This window comes from Suricata suricatta, chromosome 2, assembly GCF_006229205.1.
Source record: "Suricata suricatta isolate VVHF042 chromosome 2, meerkat_22Aug2017_6uvM2_HiC, whole genome shotgun sequence".
Classification (NCBI taxonomy): Eukaryota; Metazoa; Chordata; class Mammalia; order Carnivora; family Herpestidae; genus Suricata; species Suricata suricatta.
In genome coordinates this window covers 73741908-73768038 of record NC_043701.1, presented here as the reverse complement: position 1 = coordinate 73768038, position 26131 = coordinate 73741908, and the positions used below count along the sequence as shown (strand labels likewise).

The following is a 26131-nucleotide window of genomic DNA, read 5'->3' as shown; positions in this document are numbered from 1 at the left end:
GTAGGTAAATGTGCTTTAGCTAGAGCTGAGGGAAATTTGTCAGCAGTAGAGCATCTATACTACAAGAGCATTTAATGACCTGGTGTATGACCACCTAAAATAAGTACTGATTTATATTAATCAGCCACTTTATTTATCACTACTTAGACTGGAGTACAAATATTCCAAGTTAGTGATGACAACTAACTCAAAAGAGTGTGAGCTCCCAGCTGCAGACAGTTGTGCTATCATGGAAGGAGAAGATAATGAGGAAGAAGTTGTATATTCCAATAAACAGTCACTACTGGGAAAACTCAAATCCTTGGCAACGAAGGTGAGAGCAGAATTGTAAGCTGGTATTACTGTGCATTTATTAATGAGGGGCCTTATTAACCTAATAATAGCATTCATGCAACGTTGTTGTTTGGTCTGGCTCTTTCTCCATGGTTAGTTCTTCCACAGAAATATTCCTAGAAATACACAAGGATATAAATAAGAATATTCACCACAGTGTTGTTTTTCTTCTGGTTAACAAAGCAGAAACAGCCTTACACACCATGAATAAAAGTAGATAAGGAATTTCCATATACAAAGTAATGGGATACTGTACAACGGTGCAGCTATGAAGATTGACATGTCTGTCAATAGGTCCAGGATAACTAAAGTAAAAACAACACATAGACTATCACAGTTGTTAAATATTCATTTAAGTTAGTCTTTGCATATCAAACTATTAACAGTGGCTGATTTGTGGGAGTCAAACTAATTGCAATCTTTAGTTTTTGACATAGTATATTTTTGTAAGTTTTGAATTTTCACAAAAATAAAGTATTCTTTTCTAATATTAAAAGTTTTAGGTTAATACAAGATCTTGCACATACTTTTCTTTTTGTTAAAATTTGGTCACAGGGTTTTTTCACATAGGAAAGGTAAAAGTTTATATAAACTGTTGAAGTACCAAAGGCACTTTATCAGATGCCATCACATTTGTCAGGTTTGAAATGATTATGGTGTTCAAACAGATTAGCATTATTAAGCCTTAAATATTGCTTGTAAACACATTTTATTGACATTCTTCACCATTGACCTAAAATATGAGAAGTTAGCAGTTTACCCAGTCAGCATTAAAGATAGAATGAGAGGAAAGAAAATGTGTTTTGAATAATTTTCAGCAGGAAGGACAAGTGACAAAAGACGACATTTATTGAGAATGTTTTAGTCACCATTTCCTCTTACTCTCTTAATTTAAGTATATAAATATATTACAAGGTGTCATTTAAAAATAAGATGAATAAGCCATATTCCCCTTCTAATAATGATTATTTAATTTTGTTTTTTCAATGTGGTACTTTAGTAAAGATGCTATTGCTATAGAGTAACAAATGTACCATTAGTATCAAGAGCTGAGATGTTACCCTACTTGCAAGGAAAAGATAAGCCTGTCACTGTTTCATGGACAGTTTAGAAGACATGAGACTCCTGGTCAGAGACAAAGGACTGCTCAGCACTCACAGCAGAAGCACTAGCGCGGGGTATCAACATTTATACTACTTCCCCAAATCCCACTTTTCTCAGGGCTGTGTGAACAGGAACAGATGTCACTTGCACACTCAGTGGCTTGCATTATAGCAAAGGAAGTCTAAGCTTTGGGAACTTGACTCTTTTAGGATGTGCAGTTAGCATACCTATCATTTGCTCCAAAGAGTCATTGTTATTGTTCTAGACAGGTAGTATGTGTGTTCATTGCTCCAGAGGGAGACACTATTTCCTGCCACTTGCTCTGGAAAAATACAGTATCTTTAACTTCCAAGGCTGCTTTCTATACCAAGATCCTTAAAGAAATAATCTTGAAAAAAAACCCAAAACACTGCTCATTAGATGTAAAGAAATCCAAAAGAACCATGGAGAATTGTCTCCCCAAAATATCCAAACCTCATTTCTATTTTCTTTCAAAAATTTTTAATTTTTATTTATTTTTGAGAGACAGAGAGAAAGAGCGAGTGAGTGTGAGCATGAGCACGTGTGAGTCAGGGAGGGGCAGAGAAAGACAGAGACCCAGAATCTGAAGCACACTCTAAGCTCCGAACTGACAGCACAGAGCCTAATGCTGGGCTCAAACTCGAACCATGAGATCATGACCTGAGCCAAAGTCAGATGCTTAATCAACTGAGCCACCCAGGTGCCTCTCCAAATGTCATTTCCATACCATCTGGCTCCTGGTCATTTTTCCCATTAGTATAGCACTTTATCAAGCACTCTATTTAATCTGATTGACCAAGGCTGGGTTTAAATCTGATTAGTTTACTGCAGTAGCTTTTAAATAAAGCTACTACTGTTAGAACACAAAACGGCAAGATGAGATGAACCTTCATTATTAACTTCAAACATACACCCAGGGTCCCAGATCCAACTAGCTGATTAAATCCCATAAATCATGAGGGTCCATCTTAGAAAGCCAGGCAGCTTTCTATTTGAGTCCCTGTATTGACCTTTCTGCTCAGCCTGAGACCGTTGCATTGGCACTGAGATCCTTCATAAGATTCATATGGAAGAGAGTCACAGACATTTTCAAAAAATTTGCAGGATCCAATATATCTCTCACTTTTGTCCACATGATCATGGCAGGGGAACTTAGTATATTGAACCAAGTGGTTACTATCTTTTTGATCTAGGATGATAACAATCCAAATACCACAAAATAGATGAGTGACTGGGCAGATTTGTCTTGGCCCTCAGGGGTGAAGTTTAGGCCAATTATATCATTCATAATAATGTTTGAATAGTGAGTTGATGTTGACATGAATGTCATCAGAGTCTGAGAGAGTGTCATTCATTATTTCAGTGTATATATACCACATCTTCTTGATCCACTCAGCAGGTGATGGACATTTAGGCTCCTTCCATGATTTGGCTATTGTTGACATTGCCGCTATGAACATTGGGGTACATGTGCTCCTATGCATCAGCACTTCTGTATCCCTTGGGGAAATCCCTAGCAGTGCTATTGCTGGGTCATAAGGGAGTTATATGGATAGTTTTTTGAGGAATCTCCACACTATTTTCCAGAGCAGATGCACCAGTTTACATTGCCACCAACATTGTAGGAGGGTGCCCATCTCTCCACACACTTGCCAGCATCTATAGACTCTTGATTTGTTCATTTTAGCCACGCTGACCAGCATGAGGTGGTATCTCAGTGAAGCCACTATGTTTTTAGGAGAGAAGTTAATACCTGGATTCTGCACAGGAAGGACTGTCCTGCAGGTACACGTAGTGCCTTTGGAAAGAAAATTTACAATTGTTGGAGATACCAAATGGGACCTTACTTTAGTTAAACAATACAGGCTGATGGTGCCTGCAAGCCCTTTGCTGGCTAGTAAACTTTAAGGTTTCAGATTCACTTCAAATAATTATGTCTCTTCATTGTTTTTGAGGGGACCTCTTGAGAGCAATCATTCCAACTTTTCCTGTTTGCTTATGCTGCAAACTAGGTGGTAGTTGTTCACTCCATGGAATGATAGAACAATGGCAATAGGAATGGAGGTGTTGATGTTTGGGAACAGAAGCTGGGGCCATTCCCTGTGCTGCTTTTGATTAATTTCTCAGTAAGTTTAAGGGAAATTATGGTTAGAGCATCTGGTGGGTGTGGTAGACTTAGGGTTTGAGACTCCTAGGTTTGAGAGAGAAACACAAAGGCATTGTCCTTTATACAAGGGGACAGACAGAGTGGCTCTGAAAAACAAATGATCATTAACATCCTCCCATGGTTCATACTTCTCAGGATCTAAAGTATCTCCTTCTCAGGTGCCTCATTATCAGACTACATTGTTGATCTTCCACTACCACAAAATCAGTTTTTCCCATTTCAGCTAAAACTTCACCTAATTTCTACTTATCCCATTAGTAGCACCTAGACCTATGCTCCAGAACATTCAAGTGCAAGAGGGACAAAGGCATTTAAAAAAACTTATAATGGAGACCCAGTGTGTCCTCCATGTGGGCTCTGGTAGGAGGTCATGATGAGCTGTATAGTCAGCCAAGTGATTAGTATCCTTTTGGTCTAGGATTATTGACAATCCAGTAAAACAATACATTTGGTTAAACTAGAATTATATTTGATCTCCTAGACTCCCTTCTGGCAGAGCTACCACCAGACATCCTGGGGGTTGCTTTTGAGTAAAAAGGAAACATCATGTCCAGGAGTGGTCAGGGTAGAAAACTTTTTTAATGTAAGTGTATATAACCTAATATAAGTGGATATAACCTCAATCTTCTTATTGATAATTATGTGTGACCCAGCCAAGAAAAGATGATCCCTTTCTGGGGACAGCCATATTTAGTAACTGAACAATTTTATTAAATGTGTGGACTAGAAGGAGATGAGGGAGACAGAGTCAGAAATCTTACTGATTTGATTTTTGAGAAGGCCCTTGTGATACTTTTCAACAGTATGAAGTGTCGAAGGTCCACTGAACACCTGTACTCTTTTAGGTAGCTTTTGTGCTAAAAAGAGCATTATTTTAGTCTGCAAATAATTCAGAAAGTCACAAATATTAAACAGATTGTTTTCAAGGGCCATACTGGTATGGCTATAGTCAACAGAACAGACTGGAAGGGGAAGACCATAACTTGAATAAGCATCACAAATGGTAAGAAACTACTGATAGCCCAAAGAGAGGGGATCAGAGGTGTGACATAGTCAATTTAGTTCCAGTCATGGAAAAACTGGTCAACTTTTGACATGAATCCCAAGTCTTGCATGCTCTGGTAACCTCTGCATCTGAAAAATAGTCCTTCACTTTGTGCCCAGTGTGTGGTATGGCAGATTCATTGCCATGGTGGGCAGAATGATGAGTCCATGCATCATTTTTTTGTCAGTCTGGTACATTTTCTATCACATGCTTAATTCTATTTGATCTTTTCAGATGATGGGTCCTTAATGGAAATATCTTCATGAATGACCCAGTTGGTTTGATCAGCTAAGATTTGTTTCCAGAATTTGTTGCCCCAAAGAGGAGTAACTCTAATGTGCCAGTCTATAGTTTTCCAAGTGGCACACCAAATCATTTATTGACTCTTGGCAATAACTCAGGAGTTACTGGAGTTAGAATAAGGTTTATCAAGAGAAGTACTGCCACAGTTATGAGAATGGCTTTGGGTTCTGTCCACTGACACAAGAAATTTTGAAGGTTTTGAATTATTCATATGTAGTGCTGAGATAGGACACCTATAGCAGCTGGTGGACACTCATTGGGTTTCAACGTAACTAAACCATCATTGAACCTGGTCCATCATGTCGTAGAATTTTGATGAACCAAGGGCCAGAGCCAGTGGCTTTATTTTTGGGGATAGAGTAGGGGGTAAACCCCCCCCCCCATAGGGTAATGCTGCCATATTTTCTTGTGAGGTCGATCAGCTGCTGGGTGGGGTCAGCTATATTCTTGAATACACCATTTATATTTGACAAGTGAGGCTTGTTAGGCCCTTCCCACCTTGTTCACCATGAACAGGAGTATCAGGTTATAGAGTCACAAGCTTTGCATGGGAATGGCTTTAAGTTTTGACAAGAACTCAGTAATAAGCAAATAGTTGCTCTTCAAAAGGACTATACCTGGTAGCCATATCCAGGTGATGAATCTAAAATCCCAAAAGATGCTTCTGGGAGAAGGCTCCTTACCATTGATGGAGTCTCTAATTGACAGAATCATTAATGACTGAGAATTGTAACACAAACTGGTCATTAGGGTTGTGAGGACACAAAGGCAGAGAGCATGATTCAGCTTGCTGGACGGTTCTTAACATAGCCATTAGTTTGGACCCACCTCAAAAGATACTACTTTATAGATTAGCTCATAGAAAACAGCAGGTAGCATATTGAAGTGAAGCCATATTGTCTCCAATAGCAAAGAGTCTAGTAAGGTGCTGGACTGTTTTTCCATGACTGGCAGATGGCAAATCTAGTTACATAGTCTCAAGAACCTTTGCTTAGTTAGAAGGCTCCTTAATTTTGTTGAGGTTTTATCATCGATCTTTGAGGACAGAAGTCTGATAGCACAGGAAGGGCTATTGAAACTGAGACTTCTAACTTATCACCAACAGTGCATCTTTCAGGTAGTGACAACATTGGGCATCAGAAGGTAGAGATTTGTGTGTAGCCATGACACAGACAGTTGTTGCAAATGGCAGAGGAATTAGGAACACTTGGCATATCCTGCTAGCTCTTCTCTGTGTGGGACTGCTCTTGACCAAGGGAATCTCCTCTGGTACTTAGGAGATGAAGATGTATAAGCATATTCAATTCCTACTTTTTCAGATGTGGAAGCAACAGCATCTTGAATAGGCCAGTAGAACCCCTCACACAAGGTCACATTATCTATCTTCCCTGCTGAGAGCCGTGCTTAATCCCCACTCATTGAATTTGCATGTCCCTGTCCTATCACAGGTTCTGGTAGGGTGGTGACTTTGGTGCCTGCAACAAAGAGTCATAAATATTTGAATCCTTTACCTCCTCAGAGCTCCCTAGCATACTCAGATGGTTGTGCATGGCCTTCTTTCCCTCTTAGAGATGGAAAACTAATCATCTTGCTCCTTAAAACAGCTAAAGTCAAGGTAGATGAGGAGGATGGGATTAAGGGTGCAGAGAGAAAGACGGTTTCTCTGACAGCAAGCAAGGCTTGCATTTGCTTTTGTTTTTAAACAGCACAGAAGTTTCTCAACCAAACTTCCAGTATTTTAGTCCTTGTAAAATCTATGTTGAATGGCAAGGTTATCATTACTAACATCATTTGTTTCAGCCTTGGGACTCCTTAGCAGATTGATTTCTGTCTGAGGCTGTGGGTATTACGTCCTTTTGTTGATTTAGGCTTGACTCACATATTGGAACCTTTTAAAAACATTTTTTAATGTTTATTTATTTTTGAGAGGGAGCACATCAGGGAAGCACAGGGAGAGGGAGACAGAATCTGAAGCAGGCTCCAGGCTCTAGCTGTCGGCACAGAGCTTGATGTGGGGCTTGATCCCATGAACCATGAGATCATGACCCAATTTGAAGTTGGATGCTTAACCCACTGAGCCACCCAGGGTACCCCTTGGAGCCTTTTTTAAAAAAAGGAATACACCTTATTTCTTGCTACATTTTTATCAATCTAAATTATAGACTGGTCTTAAAATAATGGATAGGGGAAGTTTTCCCTATCAGGGTGGAGCTGATCATACTAACTTATGAAGATTAGTTTGGGTCAGTTTCTCATTCTCAAGTGACCTTCCACATTGTAAACCCAACATGGGGAATGAAGAGCCTCAATACTAGTCATTGCCTCACTAGGTGTTCCTGTGGGAATTAGTCTCAGGCCAGTCTCCTAGAGAAGGCAAAGCTTTGTTATTGCAGTCAGGACCCACTACAAAATCTCTGAGACTTTACAGCCATTTTTGACAAAGTTGGCATGATAGAGTGCAAGAAATGTTTAGTCATAGGATGGGCCAGCTGTTGCATTCTTAATGATCATTGATTCCTGCCACATCATTTCAAAAGAGAATCAGCAACAATCCTAACAATTCATCTAGTTTCTGTCCACAAGTAGCTTCCATTTTTTCCTTTAATGGTTATTGTAGGTACATGTCTCTGTAACCTCTGTCTGAAAGAGGGTGAAACCTTTTCCCATCGTGATGAATTTTACTTTACTTGTTAGCAAGAGGCACACCTGCAGCTGATTGCCTGATTGGCGAGGAAATCGTCTTGCTCAGAGGAGTATTAACAATATCCAGGCCACCATTCAGGCAGCTGAACCATGAACTCTTGGAACCACTTCCCAGAACTCAGTCTAGCACAACTACTTCCCCAGTTCCTTTTCATTTTCAGCAAGTGAAATGGACAACTCTTTTATTACCTTGTTGATCAGACATTTTGGTCAACCAGAAATATACCTTTCTGTCAATTTTCCATCTTCATCAGCAAAACAGTGAAAGACTATAAAGGTTCTGAAATTGTATTATATTTTCCAGCCAGCAAATGAGCCTGCCATACTTTCATGGACATTTTGAAGACTGGAGTCTCCTGGGTCAGAGACAAAATAACTTTATTACTCTCAGCAATAGCAGTGGCCAAAATGACAGTGTTTACTATGTGTCCTCAAGCCCCACTTCCCACAGAGTGAAGTGGACTAGATGACATACAGTGGGTTATGTTATAGAAGAAGAGCCCTTAGCTTGGGGAACCCAAATGTTTTGTAACAACAGTCAGGAAGCATGTCTGTCATTTGCTTCACCATGGGGGACAGTATTGGAGCTGTAGAAAAACTATTGTTTTGTTCTAGAAGAAGACTTTACCTATGTCATCCAAGGCTTTTTGTAATATAAGCATATTTGAAAAGATTGTGTACCATAACGGACATATAATGGATTCCTCCCAAAATATTCAGAAGCACAGGAGACCCATGGAGAATTACCATCTGTCATCAGTTTACTTAGACTTCTCTTGCCTGTTCGGATCTTGTGATTCCCTATTTGTAAGGGCATTGCCTTATAATGGAGGAAGCATTTAGGTGCCAGGCAAGATTTTTAGGACAAAGTGACCTCTAAGCTGAATGCAAAAGAAAATGAATTTAAAGTATTAGTAAACTTATAAGTGTTTTCTCATATTGCAGGACCTCCTTTGTTGTTATTATATGGCCAAAGAATTGAAAACTTGAAAGGTACCTGAGAAAAATCACAGGAAGCGAGATGGAGGACAAAGTCTTTCTCCCTGAGAAGGCTCAGTACACCTAATTGCATTTTGAATAGCAATTTTAATTGACAGAATAATTTAAAAATCATTTAAATGAAAATATAAAATGCTATGGAAAAGCTGAAAGAATTATACAGTGGTACAGTCATATACTCACCACCCAAATTTTACGTGTGATTTCTTACCTATCTTTATAAATCTCTATCCTTCTATTCATTTATCAATACATCTTTTTTTTCTGATGCCTGTCAAAGTAAGCTGTGGAATTCAATACATTTTATGCCCACACACTTCTGGAAACATATAATTGATGAGAGAATTCAATATTTCAAGTTTTTTTCTAAGGGACAGTGTTTACATAGAGTGAAATGCCCACATAACAAGTATGCAATTTGATGAATGTTGAGAAGTGCATATGCTTGTATCACCCCAAATCCTATCAATAAATAGGATGTCAGCCTCACCCTTGAAAGCTGACTCATGTCCTTTTGCAGGCAATCGATCCCCATCCTCATTCCCAAAGAGGAAATCACTGTAGTAATCTTCTTAAACTGTAGATTCATTTTGTCTGTTTTAGAACTTTATATAATTGTAGTTACATGGTGTGTAATATTTGTGTAAGTTTTCTTTCACTCAGGAAAATGTTTTTGAGATTTATCTACTCTCTGTTAGACAGTAGTAGATTCATTTTTATTCAAGAGTAGTATTCTATTAGATGGATATGCCAATATTTGTTTACCCATTCTCCTCTTGATGACTACTTGTGCTATTCCCAGTATCTAGCTATGAATAAAATGGCTATGAATATCATTGGACAAATCTTAATTGTGTGTCCTATTTTTAAAACTTTTTATGCATGGCTTTGTGGAGTAAAAAATGGTTGTAAGTTTCTTAACTGCTGTGTCATTTAAGAGTTGCTTTATCTTATATATTGTTATTCATGTCATAAACGCCAGACCTTATTTGGCATTTTCCTGCCAGTACACTGGACTTGTCAGCTTTTATTAATAGGTTGACTTGTTCTTCACTTTCCTCAGCAACTTTCAAAATATATCTTCAGGTATTTTTTCCATTTTTTTTCCTTTTATTTGTTCATTCCAACATCATTCATGAAACATTGTCTGTTAGACACTCTACTACATTTTGGTGATGTATCAGAGACTGTCTAGTTTATTAGTGCAGGACACATGCACATTATACACATAAACACAGACACACAATGATGATCCAGTATAACAAAAGCATTGAGTTAGAGTCTCATGGAGAACACAGGAGAAGGGAATGCAATCAGATGGGTAGTGATGAGGTAAGGAGAAGCTTCTGGAAGTTGACTTTTTAGTAAATTCTTGAATTTAGAACTTAAAAATATCATGTGGGTGGCATACTTATTTAATGCATGAGTAAACTGATATCTAGAGAGTTTCCCTTATTTGTCCAAGAGAGGGTTAGGTAGGAATTCAAAACCCCATCTCCTGAGTTCCAGCCCAGTGTTTTTCCTTCTAAGATGTGGTATTTCAGTACATTTTCATAACCATTGATTGATGCTCTACCATGTGGTAGGCCTGGAGTCATGTTTTTGGAATTAAAAAATTGAATAATATGCAGTTCTACCATCCGTAAGTCTTAGTGAGGACATGGCATCTAAAGCCATATGAAGTGAACATGATTCTATAAACTGTTTCCAATGTTTTATTTCAAGTATCACTTTGAGGATCACCAACAGGCCTCTGCCTCTTTTCCCCTCAGGAACATGTTGAATCAAATCTCAAGGAAAGGGCATAAAAATCTCAAGATTTCCTTTTAAGTTTATTGCCGACACCCTAAAGCTCTTTCCCACAATGCACTGTAAGCTCCTTGAGGACAGACATTTTGTGTCCCTGAGGCCTGGTCACGCTCCTGCAGTGCATTGGTGCTTAATAAACATTTGAATCATCAGTGGTTATTTCAATAAAATGAGGTCCGCTCAACAGGAGGCTTTGGCAAGCGTCTTCAGAGCCAGAGAGAGCACTGAGGAGATGTGCAGTCTGCCTTCCCAGGGTTGTGTCGTCCCAGCACAGGCAGGGAGAAGTGATATGTTGTTGTTCATGTGGCGACATTTTTCCTATAATCCTTTCCCTGTAGCCCTAAAGCTTGTCTGAAATCTTGGACTTCACTCAAATGAGTGAAAGCAGCCTTATTCTTTCTGGCAGACACCCAGTATCCACTCACTTTTATTGTGTCATTTGACTTCTCTACTTCAGGCACACATATGTTTGCACCTAGGACTGGTATGCCTCCTGTTTCCTTTATTTTAAAAATAATCCTCGTTCCCTTACCTTTATTCTCTTTGAAAGCATAGTCTCCCCACTGCATTCCAGCAGAATTCAGAACATTTTTTTCTAACTTGAACGATGAGACATTGGGAGAAATCTCGTCTCTTAATTCTTTTTTTCCCTATTACAGAATCACTTAATTTATTTACATTTATTTTAAGAGAGAGAGACAGAGAACAAACGTGAGAGAGGTAGAGAGAGAGGAAGAGAGCATCCCAAGCAGTCTTTGTGCTATCAGTGCAGAGCCCAACTTGAGGCTTGAACTCATGAATTGTGTGATCATGACCTGAGCAGAAATCAAGTCAGATGCTCAACCAACTGAGCACCTAGGCACCCCAAGAATCACTTATTTTAATAGGCTACAGTTTCAGTGTACATAACAAAAGCCAGCAATGATGTATTTGAGCTAAACTTTTGACTTATTTCCTAATGACTTGTTTTTAGTATCTTTAGTAAGTATATACCCAAAAGATTTTGCTAAAACATATCATTGAACCCAAATGATCTTAAGTCTTATTGGTGCCATCCTTATTTATTTCTTCTGTCCTTTTTCTTATTTATCCTACATGTTCTTGAGAATATGTAGCTTATGTCAGTTCTCTTCTGTAAAAAATTAACATGTCAAGGTCATCTATTTTGGCACCTAGGTCAGATATCCCCTTAGGAACGGTCTCAGTGGTTTCTTCACAAAAATCACAGCTACATCTTTTGGTATCTATTGTGATCATGTGTTTCCCTCTATTTTGATTTGTCTGTCTTCTCTCCTGGACATCAAAAGCATCCTTTGGGGTAAGTATGCTATCTGTTTTATATCTGCCACTCTCCTTTAAATGTAGAATCCTAATTACAACTGGCAGGTATGTAGATTAAAATTATTTCCAGAACTTTCCTTTTAGACCCATAAGATCTTAAAATCTTTTTGAAATTTGAATGAGTTAATTTTGGTTTTTCTCTTCATAGGAAAAAGAAGACCATTTTGAATCTGTTCAACTGAAATCCTCAAGATCCCCCAATATATGAAAAGACAGTGCTGTAGCCTTCAGACTAATGAATAAAAAAAGCTGATCTCTAGTTTTACAGGACCATAGTTTAGATTCTGTCCTCATCTCTGGCACATTGGTGATCTCACAGAGGAGGGCCATGCCGCTGAAAAGGGAAGGTTGAAATGTTTGATTGCCTTATCACATGGTCAAGTATCTTGCCAAAAATAGGAAAGCAAATGGTTTGGGTCTCAACTGAAGATGAAGCTCCACTCAGGAAGAGATTTATCTGTAAATAGACATAACTGGAAAGCAAGGTTAAGCCCACCAGTACACTGCTGATGCATGCCATATAATTAATGGGTAACTTTTATTCTTTATAACTTCTACATAAAAAGTATGCTTTGGAGGACAGATGTGAGCATATGCATTGTATCCCATTTATGTCTTTTCTTTGGGGAAGATTTGAGAAAATATTAAGGTATAGTTTTTTTCCCATTATTTATTTTCCTGACATACTTTAAAACATCTTTTCTATTAAAAAATCATGAACAAAGAAAGACAATAAGTTTTTCATTTTTTTGGTAGGGTCTTTCTTGATATCAGAAATCTGAGTAAGCAGTAACTTTTTAGGAACAGTGAACATGTAAACACTTGTTTGGGTTTTCTACACTTGTATTTGCCTTTGAAATTTCAACCTTATTGGAACTGGTAAGAAAGGCTTGAATGAAGGTATTGAAGGTATATTAAAAAAAAAAAGTCCAGGAGAAGCCAGACTTATCATGAAAACAAGCAAGCTGACACGATCATAGAAATCAAATGGCTTAAAACCATTTATGTAATTCTTGACGTATAATTTTCAATGAGTGAGAAAACTTGTTTATCAAATCACTTGCAGAATCATGAAGAAGAAAGTGGGATGACTTGTGTATAAGTACCGATAACTGTGCAAAGGTATTGGGATAATTTCATGGTTCACATAAAATGGCAGTGACATTTGCTGTTTATCAAGCATCAAAGGTATATGGTTATTTTTCTGTTAAGACATTGAGAATTATGACTTCGTGGAAGTTTTTCTTCTTGAGCAAATAAGGCTGGAATTCCATTTTGGACCAATTGCATATAATTGTATTCATACTAAGAATGTGGTTGTACCATAAGTGGTTATGAAATAAGTGTTGTTCTTATTCAGAAGTGATCCAGGTAATTATGCTATTTCCTGTAAAGAATGGGTTTCTAGTATTAGCACGACTTGAATGTTACCTGTTGAGAGAAGTTTGGATGAAATGGGATTTGACTAATTTTGTGTAAATCTTAATTGTTTCAGAACTGGGAAAGAGGGGAGTTTATTGACCATTGATGATCTAAGGTGCTCCAGTTTGTTTTCAATTAACAGTAATCTTTGTAGATCTTAATCTAGATTTTTAAAAAGACTGGTGATTGCCCAAGAGGCAGGTCACAGGGGCAATGTTTGTTGAATGCTTTGACCTGAGTCTTTGAATGAGGTGTGACTTGTAATTTTTGATTCAGCAGGTAATGTCTTTATTTTTGTGGAAAATGGGAGAAAATAAATAATGGTGCTTATTTGTTGGGTAAAACACTGGACCATCCTGTTATTGTTGAATGTATGTTTGTTTTGTGAACATCTTTGTTGTGGGATTCATGAGTCTAGATGAGGTTGCCATTATTTTATTGTTGGTTGTGAAGTTCAGGGAGGACATCACTTAGCATAAACATTTTCCATGTTTAATTTCTTAAATCTTATTTTTTTAATACGTGACTATTAGAAGAAGTTATTTTGGCATTGCTCACGTTTATCCTGGTAACCGTGCTGATGCAACTTTCCCCATCTTGATCAAAATTTAAACAGAAGAATGACAATCCATTTGAGATGCCCCTTTTCAGAGGAACCCTGGCAAAGGTATACGAGCTGCACAGAGTCAGAAGGGTCCATATAGTCACCTGTCACCTCCCTCCATCTTCGGCTGTGCTCCTCGTGTGTACGTACCAAGCCATAGAGATAATTGGGATTTGCTCCAAGGTAGCTTCTTTCTTCTCCTGTCACTGGACTAAAATCTCTGACATGTCAAAAATGCCTTAAATTTTAATGAACTCTCTGAAAAATGTAGTTGGTATTGAAGAATTTATTTATTTTATTTCTAATTTTAGATATAAAATAGATTTTTGTCAGCTCAGCCCCATCTTTGGAAAGGAGCTGCCTTTTCCCTTTGGATCCCAGCGATTTGCCATTTTATTCCAAGCCCTGACGAAGTATGACAGAAAGAATATCAGGAGGAAAACGTTCAGACCAATCTTAGCTATAAAATTTACTGTAATTTTATGTCTTGCCTTTGCAGAGCACAGTGGAATGTTGAAAGGCATAAACAAATTAATCATGTTTCTGTGACTTTTAATAGACTTTTGTTGTTTCTTTTCTATCATAAATGGTAGAAGGTGAAGTCGTAGGTTATTTTTCTATGAGGCACAGGTTTTGAAGCCTTAAATACTTCATTAAGTCCACTGTTGCCTATAATATCTCTTAGCACTCTTGTCAAAACATACTTTAAATAGCTTTTCCAGTGAATGAGACCATGTCTTCTATGGATAAATTACATCATGCCATTTAACACTGTTGAGCAATTTGATATGTGTCCACTTGATTTAAAAGACTGAATTTTATTCTTGTTGACTTTTCTCCTTTTTGGTTGCTAGTAATCAAGTCCTTTCCAGGATTAAAATGTTTCATAGTATTTTCATGTAGACTTTTGTGGTTATTTTCTTCCCAAGGAGAAAATATGGTTGAAATGGTTATATAGAAGAGTTGCTTGGGTCCATTTATTAAGTGGAATCTCTGGGTTCCTAGGTGTTGGGTCATAATTGACTGTGATTCGTCAAGACCCTTTGGGTCACCTGTTACTTGACATTTCTCAATAGAACTATTTCCTGTAGTTAATGGTCATTGGTAATGGGAAGCTGAAGTGCAGATCATGTCTCTCTTCCCACGAAAGTGAATTTCCTGGAAGTTGGGGAGGGAAGATGACTGCAGTTGGTAAGTTTAAAGTCAATGTATTGCTCACATTTATTTATTTTTTTTTACACAGAAGTTAGGTAGAATAGATCTTCTTTAGAGAAATTAAAATATCCTCACATGTATTTTGTCATAGCCATGAATACTATCTCAGATTTATAAGACCAAGTCCTAAATTAAGGTTGCCCTAAAGGAAAGATCCCAAGGGGAGTAAACTAAAAACAAATAAACAAACAAAGAAAAAGCCCAATACATTGGTTGGGTGATAAAATGGACTTCACCTTCACAGAGATGACACTCTTGCTGGATTTTATTTTTTTTTAGTTTAACATTGTCACATGAGGTCATTTTAGAATCATAAATGAAGGAGGTAAAACTTGAAGATGAGGACAAATAATTGTAAATTGATAACACTATTGCAGTTGATATTGCTATTACCAATACCATTGATATTACTAATGCAATAGTCTGGATCAGAGACCTGCAAACGTTTGCTGTAAAGAATCATATGGTAAATATTTTCAGCCTTGCAAGACAATCAGTCTCTGTTGGAACTCCTTAACTCTGCCACTATAGCATGAAAGCAGCCACAGAGCATATGCCAGCACATGGGTGTGGCTGCATTCCAATAAAACTTTCTTTATGTACGTGGAAATTTGAGTGTCATTTAAATTTCACTTGTCATGACACATTCTTGATTCTTCTCTCACTTATTTAAAAACCTAGAAGCATTCTTGGCTCATGGGCCTTATAAAAACAGTTGCTGGACTAGGATTTGGCCTATGAGCTATTGTTTGCTGACCACTGGTTTTAATTGCAGCAACCCATACACAAATCTATTCAGAAGAATCTGCATACAGAATTTTTGCTCTTTAGGAGCTTACCACCTCAAGAATTTGTCAAGTCTCTAGAGATTCAGGAAGAAAATAACCCAACCACACCCTCCCTTGATGATTTAATGACCTACACAGAGACCACTTACTCTTTTGAGTTACTCTGTAGTTTGGGGACTCAATTATGGATATTGATTGGCAAATGATAAAACTAAAATACATGAGTTGGTTCAAATTCAACCAGCAAGATTCATTTAAAAGCCTTTTCTCAGTGTCGATGTAATGCTTTTGCTAAGGTAACTGGTTTGGAGATAATAGTCAATCTTACTTGCAGATCCATTTAGAGTAACCATAGCATTCCCCAGTAGGGGCTTTTGATGTACAAAAGTAACTTCAGCATGGATTCCTGAGCCCTAGCATGGACAGGGTCCCTGGTCCATTTGTATGAATCCTGGAAGCCCACACCTCTATCCACACACATTTACCATATTTTAAGGTTTACTGAGCTGCAAAAGACACTTAGGATCCCTTTAATGATTGATAGTTCAAGAAACAGACCTTCAGTTTCCTTGAACAAACTATCCTACTAAGGCTTTTAATTTGGGGAGTTTGCCTCATTTTATTAATGAGTCTTGGAAGAAGAGCTGTATCTAAAATAGCCTGTGAATATTGGTAAGATTTGGCTTAGAACAGGGCTCAAAAGTATATCCTTTATCTCAGATGGCTGCTTCAGGTTACCATTGGTTGGGTTAAATAAAAGAGTTAAACCTGTGGGCATTCAGTAAACCTAATCTTTCTATTATAGGACAGAAGTGATCATTGCCTTATTCCTGAGTCTGGGTCTTTGTTACTAGAGCTGTGGTGGCTATAACCCACACTGGTGTGCTTTTTTTCTGGTATCTCACTTTGCTTGACTTCTTCGTGCTTATAGCCCTTTGCTGAAGAGCTCTGGGGCCCAAAGCTATCATGGTGGGCAAGTGAGGAAAGTCGAGGCGAGACCAGGGGGAGTGTGGAGGTGAAGACTGTAAAGGTACCTTGCTCAAGTGCCTCCTTTCTCAGACTCTCTTAATCTGTCCACTGTGTGGTCTACTGACCAGCATGTTCCACAGTTTGAAAATGAGGCCTTTTTATATTACCGTGATGAACATGAATGGGCAAGATATTCTATTAATAATTAAACTAGAGAGGACACAGAACATTTCAGAAACTGTAAACATTCAGAAAACCAGCAGTAGTTACCCTCATCATTAGGTCCTGATATGCTAATTAGCAGGATACATCATTCTGAGTTCCATACATTCAGGAAGTTTTTGTGAAGATGGATTGGCTCACCCAGTTTTATATTCTGGAAGGATGAAGTGCTCTTCTGGAGTAAAAATATATTCAAAACCTCTTTATTCGAAGTGGCTTATGTAAAAATGATTTTCTAGCTGCTGTTTCCCGTATGTACTCTGATTGTTTTTTAAAAAATTTTTCCAGGGATGCACTTTCAAATAGGAAATAAGGCTTATGAAAAGGAAGGAGAAAATGACAAGAACTGTCAGTGATTGCACTTCCAGCATGCACGCAGTGTGAAAAACACAGTGGCCCAGAGATCAAAGCCCAGCTCTCAAATACAGCGTTCTCAGGATTCACCCACAGCCTAATCGTTTTGTTTAAAAAGATCCATGATCAATTTGATTGTTTTAGGCATCAGCTGTGTCTCTGAACAACCCATCTGATAACGCCTTCCTCAGACTGTCACATCCCATCAGTGTATTCCTTTTATTCTCCCTCCCTGCAGCCTTGCCTCAGCCTTTATCTTGAACAGACTGCATTCCTGCCAGATTCAGCCACGGCAGGATTCTTTTCTGCCATCTCGTGCCAGTTGAATCTACTACCTGATCCTCCCCACCTACTCCCCCAAATCCAGGTTCTGCTTTGAATAGGACAATTCCGGGACTGATTTGCACGGTTGTCTTTGAGCAGCTGGTAACTTCTGGATGGATTGAGTAGGTTGCTGATTCAAATGCATTCAGAAGGAAAAAGAAAATGTCTCACCTCTGACTCCCCACCTGATGTCCTTTAAGCACAGTCCTGTTGGCTATGTGTACCTGGTCACTATTTCTAAATGTTGTAAAAATAGCACCTATATATCCTGCTGAATCGGGCCCTGGTTATTGAACCCATTGGCCTTTCCTATTCTTGAGTCTCCTCCTCTTCCTCTCACTGTTTTCCTCAGTCATACTTCATTCATTAGAATTGTTCTCTGTCCTGGGGCACATGGGTGGCTCAGATGGTTAAGCATTGCACTCTCGATCTCGGCTCAGGTCATGGTCTTAAGGTTCATGAGTTTGAGCCCCTCATTGACCTCCATGCTGAGCCTGGAGCCTACTTGGGAGTCTCTCTTTCCCTTCGCCACTCATGCACATCTGTGCTCTTTGTCTCAAAAGAAATAAAAAAACTTAAAATAGAATTGTTTCCTGTCTTTACACTCCTTAAAGCAGGAATTACATCACATCATTTCTCTGTTGGTCCCCTGAAAGTTATGTCTACATCCCAACCCCTTGAACCTGGGACTGTTAGTTTATTTGGAAAAAAGGGCCTTTGCAGTAATTAACTGAAGGCTCTTGAGATGAGATTATCCTGGACAATGACAAGTATTCAAGTATTCTTCTAAGAGACACACAGAGGGGAAGACAGACACACAGAAGGTGATGTGAAGATGGAGCCAGAGATTAGAGTGATGTGGCCGCAAGCCAAGGAAGCTGACAACCACTAGAAGCTACAAGAAGCATGGAATGGATTCTCCCCCAGAACCTCAGGGGGATGCAGCTGACATTGACATCCTGGGCTGCTGGCCTCCAGAACTGTGACTTTAAGTGATCCTATTTGTGGTACGTTGTTATTACATCAGCCCCAGGAAATGAATGTGTTCTGTCTTCATGGTGTCATGCACAGGCCCTGGCAGGAACATGAGGTCTTAGTGAATTTTCCTACATGGATAAATAATGTGTGACTAGAGGTTTACAAGGAGAAATAGGAAAGTGTGGGTAAGAACAAGCCAGTTTTACCTTATCCATGCTTTCCCTGTTCACTCTATTTAGCTGAGTAAAATATTCAAGTTTAGTGAAAAGCATGTGTGCTGAGCATTGTTACCGGGACTTTGGAAACGCTCTGGGAAATAACATATCCTGCATTTTACTGCCCCATTTAGTTATCCAGGGTGAGTATGATTTTCCATTGGAATGACAGGATGCTATCCCAGCCTCTTTGCTAGTAACTTCCTGGTTAGGTTAGAATAGTTACATTAGAATAGTTTCCTGTCTTTGTGCTTTTGAAAATGAGCCATCCACCCTTTCCTGGAAGCCACAGTGTCTGCATTCAGAACATAGGAGTCCTCTCCTTACTGCATCTGAGAGCTTTAGGGGCAAATCCTTGGCTGCTGTACAGATATGGCTTCTTTGTCATCTGGCCCCTGAAACCATCAGCCTGATGGTATCATCAGTCACAATCTGATCTTTGTGATCTATGAAGTAGTCCAGTTTTGCTCAGAACTCTCTAGCAGCGTGACAACTTGTGTTTGAAGTGTATGTAGATGTAAAGAGAAGCACACTTAGACAAGTATTCCCAACATTAAAAGCAGAGATAATCTGAAATCAATATATTCAGATTACTTGCAGGGATTAAAAAAGAACAAGCCATTATCCACCATGCTGGAAAACCTTGAAGGTTTTATTCTCAATATTTTTAAATTAATACAGATGCTTTTTATTTGTGCTGAGAAAAACAATCTGTTACACATAATGTAACTTTAATATACAACATAGAAACTCATCCTAAATTAGTTACAACAAGGGCCTACAAAAAACTTCATAGGAAAAAAAGTTACCTAATATTGCCACCATAGTTTTTAGACTGACCCTGTCAGACCCTGTCACCAATGCTCAGCTCTGTAAACAATGGTTATTTCCATGTTCGGGGAATCGTTAATAATAGGGGCACTAAAATCAGCCTAAAAAGTTCTAGCACATCACTATATACTGTACAGTCCTCAAAAATAATTTATCGTACTGTTTCTAAAAAAAGGTACTAGGGTTCTTTTGCTCTGTTTCCATATTCTGGAGCTGCACGTGAGCACTTTTGTCTAACAGTCTAACACGAGAACCGAACTGCAATTCACAATCACAGGGATGAGGTGGTGGAGTCGAGAACTTCCCGCCCATTGCACACCGTCGGGACATACGTGCTGGCAGAGGCTGGAAAACAGAACAGGTCAGAAGATTCAGTGTCAGTTGAGTGAGCCATATAGTTAATGGATGGATAATCTCAGACGCCAGTTAAAATTAAGTTCAAAACCCATTTTAATTTGGCGTTGGAAAGCGCTTAAGTGACTTCATGCTATAGCAGTTCCACATTCTAACTACGTTCTGATCAAAATTAGTTGGTATCCTGGCACATACCTCCATTAATGACCTACCTCTTGGGGAGAGAGTTGATAAGCATCATCACTGTTGAAAGGAGTCCCTTGTGGATTTAATATTAGCTTTGGAAAGCTATAAACTGGTTAAAATACAATGTGCGAAATTGAAAGCTCACTGCTATTTTCTTAAAGATTGTTAAATTAATTACAGTTTTTAGTACCTTCATTACTTTTGTTCCCTCTGGGCATGGATGACTCTCACGTGGTCTCACAAGTCATCTGTGAACTCCACTGCCTTACAGAATGGTTTGATGCATTTTCATTGTTCACGTAGATAACTCTGCAAAAACACTGTAGCAAGGGCTGGGGTGCTGAAAACTCAGTTTCTTAACAATTCTCAGAAAGGAAGACATTCCAAAGGGATGATGTTCTTGTCAATGACAAGAGTGACAGCATTGTCAGGGTGTGAGTATAATATGGGTATATATATTCATTCTTTTTACGGCAATTAGTTATCCTAGGTACAATTCATATCTCTTGTCGGTTAGAAGATTTTGTTTTTATGTGAAATCTAGATACAGCTTTGTCTTTTTACCAAATGAGGATAAAAAAGCAAGGAGCCCTATTCTTCATGGGATGTGCAACTATGTAGCCAAGAGAATCAAAGACAGCCTTATGCATCCTCTTAGACCTATTTATGTGACATCTCTTGGCCTGTCCACGATGCAATGCTTTGCCCAGAATGAACTGATCCTTGGGGCTACCTGACCATGGCCCACGTCAAACTGACCAGTCAGCTGTCCTCTTCTTTAAATGCATATCTCTTGGTTAACAATCATATGAGCTAATTCCCTGCTAAAGTGTTCATGCTTGATAGCGGAAATATTCTTGTCCCCTAAAAGGACATCTTTTTCCATAGGATTTTTTTAAACACAAAGGAGAAACTATAAAATTTGAGATTATTTGCTCAATCACCATGTTTAGGGCACTGAAGCCTTTCCAGCAGGCTCACAACTAGGGAAACTTGAACTTCTCAATTTTGTACCATAGGTATGTGAGAAAAGCCATAGAGACAAGTCTGTGTATTGCCAGGTTACAGCAGAGTCCGTGACATGCTAACCCTTGGAGATATTTTTCCTTTTATAATTTTTAGGATCAGCTTCAATTTTCTTAACAATATGATCCCACTGAAAGGTACAACTTTGGGAGAAAACATGGCATGATTGACATTTCCTGAAACTTCCACAACGAAAACATTTTAACACAGTGTGTGTCAGACAAACACTAGATGGAAAGTGATAGTGATAATTTCAAGTGTGAGGGTTTTACTTTATTCCTTGTAAAGTTTCTTCACACTTTATATAACCCTAGCTTCTTCAAAGCTAAGTAAGGCAAGAGAAAGAATAAGTCAAGGTGAAGTTCAACTATAGCACACTGGAAACCTAGCAGGCATTCTGTGCTCTTTTTGTGGTCTCTCTCTTTCCAAATACCAACTTGACATCCCTATGTGGATGTTTAATAGACATCTCCAAACTAAGGGGCCAAAGGATAACTCTTAATTCCCTAACCTATCCCCATTTAGTCTTCCTTCCTTCAGTGAATGGTCACACTATCCAGTCAGCAACCCAAACCAAAAGTCTAACGTTTCTGCTTCCTTCCTTCTTTGTCTTGCTTCCCATGTCAACCCTATCATCTGGCTGAGTCAACTCAATCTCCCCATCTGCCTACCCATCGCTGCATCCACCACGTTGGGCCAAACCACCATTATCCAGCTTCTGGCTACTCCAACAATGGTGCCACTGGTATCTCTGTTTCCCCTCTTTCTCTCCTACCACACATTCTCTGTACAGCAGTGAGAGTGTTTTTAAATGTCAGTCACATCCCTTTTCTCCTCCAGTGGCTTCCTTCTGTGGTTTTTTTGCTCTGGTTTATATGTCCCAGGGTGACTCAGACCATGCCTATCTTTCTGCATTCATCGCATTCCATGGTTTTGTCCCCACTTTTTTGCTTTCTGTCCTCAAACCTGCACATGACAGCAATGTCAGGCCATTGCCATAGCTGCTGCCTCTGCCAGGAATGTTCTTCCCTCTCTTCATTCCATGTCTGGCTTCTTCTGGTCACCTATATCTGAAATATCACCTCCTGAAAAAGGCGCTGTCATCAGGCCACCTAATTTAAATAGCCAACCAGTTATTCTCTGTCACATTACCGAATTTTAAAACTGATTTTTTCTTGCCTTTTTTTTTCCATTTCTGTCTTACATCTTATAATAATCTTGAGTAGGAAGTGTGCAGGGGCTCTGTCTTTTTCATTAGTTTATCCCAACTGGCAGTCATGGAATAGACCCTCTATAGATATTTTGTGAATAACTATATAAATTATTGCATTTCAAAGAACAGAGGAACCAATGGAAGTTTCAAGAAGGAAATAATCTTTTCACCTGAAGGTATGACCAGCAAATAGAAGGCATATGGGCAGCCTTGTTGGGGGACAGGTAGGCCTTTTTTCTTCTCAAGCCACATTGTAACAATGAACATCAACCACCCCTGTGAAGAGAAGTGGGTCAGGCTGTAAACACCCCAGGGCTGGCCTGGTGCCTTTGACATTTTGACTAATCTCTTCATCTTTTCCAGGATCAGGTTTTATTATTTCTGGGCAGATTTTTCATTTCCAGAGCTTGAAGAGGAATGATATGTCATGGGGGTAAGTCTAGGAGAACCAGAGACTGGTATGTTCATGCTCCCTGGGTCTGTCCTGGGCCACTCTAATCTCCTTTCTGCCTGCACTTGCAAAGATCATATCAGAAACCTATGGTGATATTCCCTTTACTTCTGGAGTTTGCTGTAATGCTGTTCTTAAGTGTGATCTTTGGATTTTCTTGCTCACTGCATTCTAATTTCTAAAAAATTGAGTGTATCTTGACTAGGTAGGTAAGAAGTACAGGGGCTACAAAGGTAGCTGCATGGAGAACCCTAAAATATAGCTTTAAATGATGCTCTCCTATCCGCTCCCCACCCCCGTGAGATATCATTATGGAAATCTGCAGAGTAACTTTGATTCATCTACCTGCTTCACAGGGACATTGAAGGGAATACTCTGTGTTAGAACTCATCTAAACCCTTTAAAGGAAGCCGATACAAATTCCGGGTGGTTTTGTGTGTGTGTGTGTGTGTGTGTGTGTGTGTGTGTGTGTGTGTGTGTGTTTCTTTTACCAGAAGTCAAAACAGCAAAGACTCCACAAGACTCTCTGCAGTTATTTTTTTTCCCCTAACCGCTTTGAAGTGTATTAAAGGGAACTGTAACTTGTATATTTCTGCTTCTCTTTTACTGTTTCATCTATAGCTTTTGCCTGTGCATTTTATTTTATTATGTAAAAAATATTCTCAATTTTGTACGTGCTGCTGAATATAGTAGAGGAAATTACTGTTTTATGAGTTTACTATCTCAATTACTTTGCCTTTCATAAATATTTTACATATGCCTCCCGTTTTAGCCCATCTGTTATTCCCCAAGGTAGTAAACTATGTGCCAGAGCAAAGTACTATCATTTTCATGTATGTGTTTGTGATGAGCTCTTGCTATTACTCTAATGAAATTCTCATGAGGTTTTTAATGGTGCAAGTTTAGCCCATTTTCTTAAGTGCGGCTAAGCAGATTTCCAAAATCATACTTTCTGTCAGATATAAGAGGCATGCAGGCTTATTTTTGGCTTTCCTGGGAGGAGCGGGTGAGTGCCAGCTGCTAGTTTCTCCAGGCTAAGGTGGTGCTAGTCAACTGAACATGGTGGAAAAGAACCTAACATGTTCAACCATTGATCACAAAAGGGCAATTCACACCGATCAAAAGGCATATTTTACTTCATAAACTTGGTGAGGCATTGGAAATCGATGCAGCCAAGTGGCAGCTTTGTCTTGCATTGTGAAATCCATTTCTCCTCCACCAGTAATGTACAGGCTGGCCAGGCTTTGGAAAAAATGACCCCATTTTTTTCAGGTACCTGAGCGCTCAATCAATGCTAAACATATTTATTTAATAGATTCATATGGATGCCAAGTCTGTTAGTCACTTTAGTGGCTGAGACTTGGTTCCTGAGAATCAGTGTGTTACTCTGTGTAATATATCAGACTTGGGGAAAAAAGTAAAACAAACATTTAAACAGAACAGACATTCCACTTTGTTTCCATCTGTTCCACTTCCTTGCTCCTGGTAACCCCAAATAATTTTCCCAGACTGTCTGCTTGTTTAGATATTTTAATGCTATGATCATGGAATTCAATTTCTATCGTTTGTTTGTTGCTTTGTCCTCTACTTTGTTATTGAACCTGTTTTCTTACTCATCATCTTAATTCTACTTGTGCTAAGGCCCCTAGGTCCCTTCCCAGATGTTCATCTGCTGATTCATACAAGTTGTCTGGGAAGATGATGACACTACTAGTCTCTGCTTTGGTAGCCTTGCTGTGTCAGAGTTCACAGTAGAAGAATCCGAATCAGTATTAAGAACTGAGGCTAGATTCTAGGGATAATGGTCTTAAATCTTTAACGGTAGAGTTTCGAGGAAGTCACATTCATTATGATGTGGGATGATAACCTACAGACCCAAGATTTAATTTCCAAATGTGGAGTTAGAGCCTATGAATGCCAAGCCTTCTTCATTTGGTGATTTATTTCTTGTGAAACAAATTCATGGAAAAATATGTGTTATTTAATAACAGAAAACAACTTAATTAACTAATCGATAGAAATTCCACTTGGTCTTCAACTAAAAACCCCAGTCCATTATTGCTACAATATGCTGTCATTCTTTCTTTCCAATCATATTCTGTTTTTCTCTCCTTCATTCCTCAACATATATGAAAGTGGGTGTACAATAAATTAAAAATGGAAGGACCTAAATTTTTGTAATATTCTGTCTATTTTGCATTCTTGTTGCCTCCTCTTCGTTTTCCAATATCTCTAGTTTTTCCTCTTTCTCATCCAAATGTGTTTTCAGGCAAGGATCAGAAACTCATTCACCCTGAGGCTCAAACAACTAAGAAGAGCTGTGTGTGCTTCTGTGTTCACGAATCAAAGTCAGGCCACAAAAGTTAAAAACGCTAAGAAAATAATGTCAGGCATTAGTCCGCTATCCTAGTGCAGCTAATCTTGTCAGCTTCACCTCCAAATTATATACAACATCTGAACACTTTATTAGCTGCCATCACTACCACCCTGATTTTAAACCACTAACATCTGGACTGTGCAATAGCTTCCAGAATTATATCTCTGCCTGCTCCCTGTCTTAACATTCTGCCTACACAGCCAAGATGAAAATGATGCTTTTAAAGTCAGATCACTCCACACATTTTGAGTGTTTTTCCCAGTTCTTTTAGTAAAAAAGGAACAGTCCTTACAGTGGTTTCCAAGGTCCTATATGACCTGCCCCCTCTCTGGCCTAATCTCTTACATTCATCCTTAGTCATTTCCCTCTTGGCTTTTCTGATGTTCTTCCAGCTATGGACTTTTGCTTTTGATCTTCCCTTTTCTTGGAATGTCTTATTCCCTAGATACAGTGTTCCCTATTTTCCTTTTCTTCATGTTTCTGGTCAAATGGTACCTTAGCAGAAAGGTTTTCTTTGGCCACTGAATAAAAAGTAGTAACCCTCTTCTCCCTTATTTGCATTATTTGTCTGTGCCCCATATTACTTTCTTCACATCACTTATCAACATCTGATATATATTATTTGTCTTTCTTTTTCTTTACCACATCCCCAGTGCCTAGAGCTAAGCCTGAGCCCAAAAGTTTCTTGAATGAAGGAGTAAATTATCCATCAAATTGACCACAGTTGCTTACTAAGGGTTCCCTCTCCCAAAATCTCTGAAATTTCCTCAGGTAAGG

General features: G+C 38.8%; 2 protein-coding genes across 5 annotated transcripts in view; one reads left to right on the top strand and one right to left on the bottom strand.

Annotated features, from left to right (window-relative positions):
* Positions 1-12084, top strand: part of KIAA1324L (KIAA1324 like) — a 179149-nt gene extending 167065 nt beyond the window's left edge. For 3 of the 4 annotated variants that reach the window (XM_029928244.1, XM_029928252.1, XM_029928237.1), the window contains 2 exons: positions 148-313; positions 11974-12084. In XM_029928244.1, the coding sequence (XP_029784104.1) occupies positions 148-313; positions 11974-12033 (226 nt within the window). In that variant the 3' untranslated portion in view covers positions 12034-12084. Of the gene's footprint in view, positions 1-147; positions 314-8621; positions 9527-11973 lie in introns of those variants that run through there. The other variant, XM_029928227.1, reaches the window with a different exon arrangement.
* A 7847-nt stretch (positions 12085-19931) lies between these two features.
* The window catches only part of GRM3 (glutamate metabotropic receptor 3), a 212099-nt gene continuing 205899 nt past the window's right edge, over positions 19932-26131 (bottom strand). Inside the window, exon 7 of the mRNA XM_029928217.1 lies at positions 19932-20092. Coding sequence (XP_029784077.1) covers positions 20019-20092 — 74 coding nt within the window. The 3' untranslated portion in view covers positions 19932-20018. The remainder of the gene's footprint in view (positions 20093-26131) is intronic.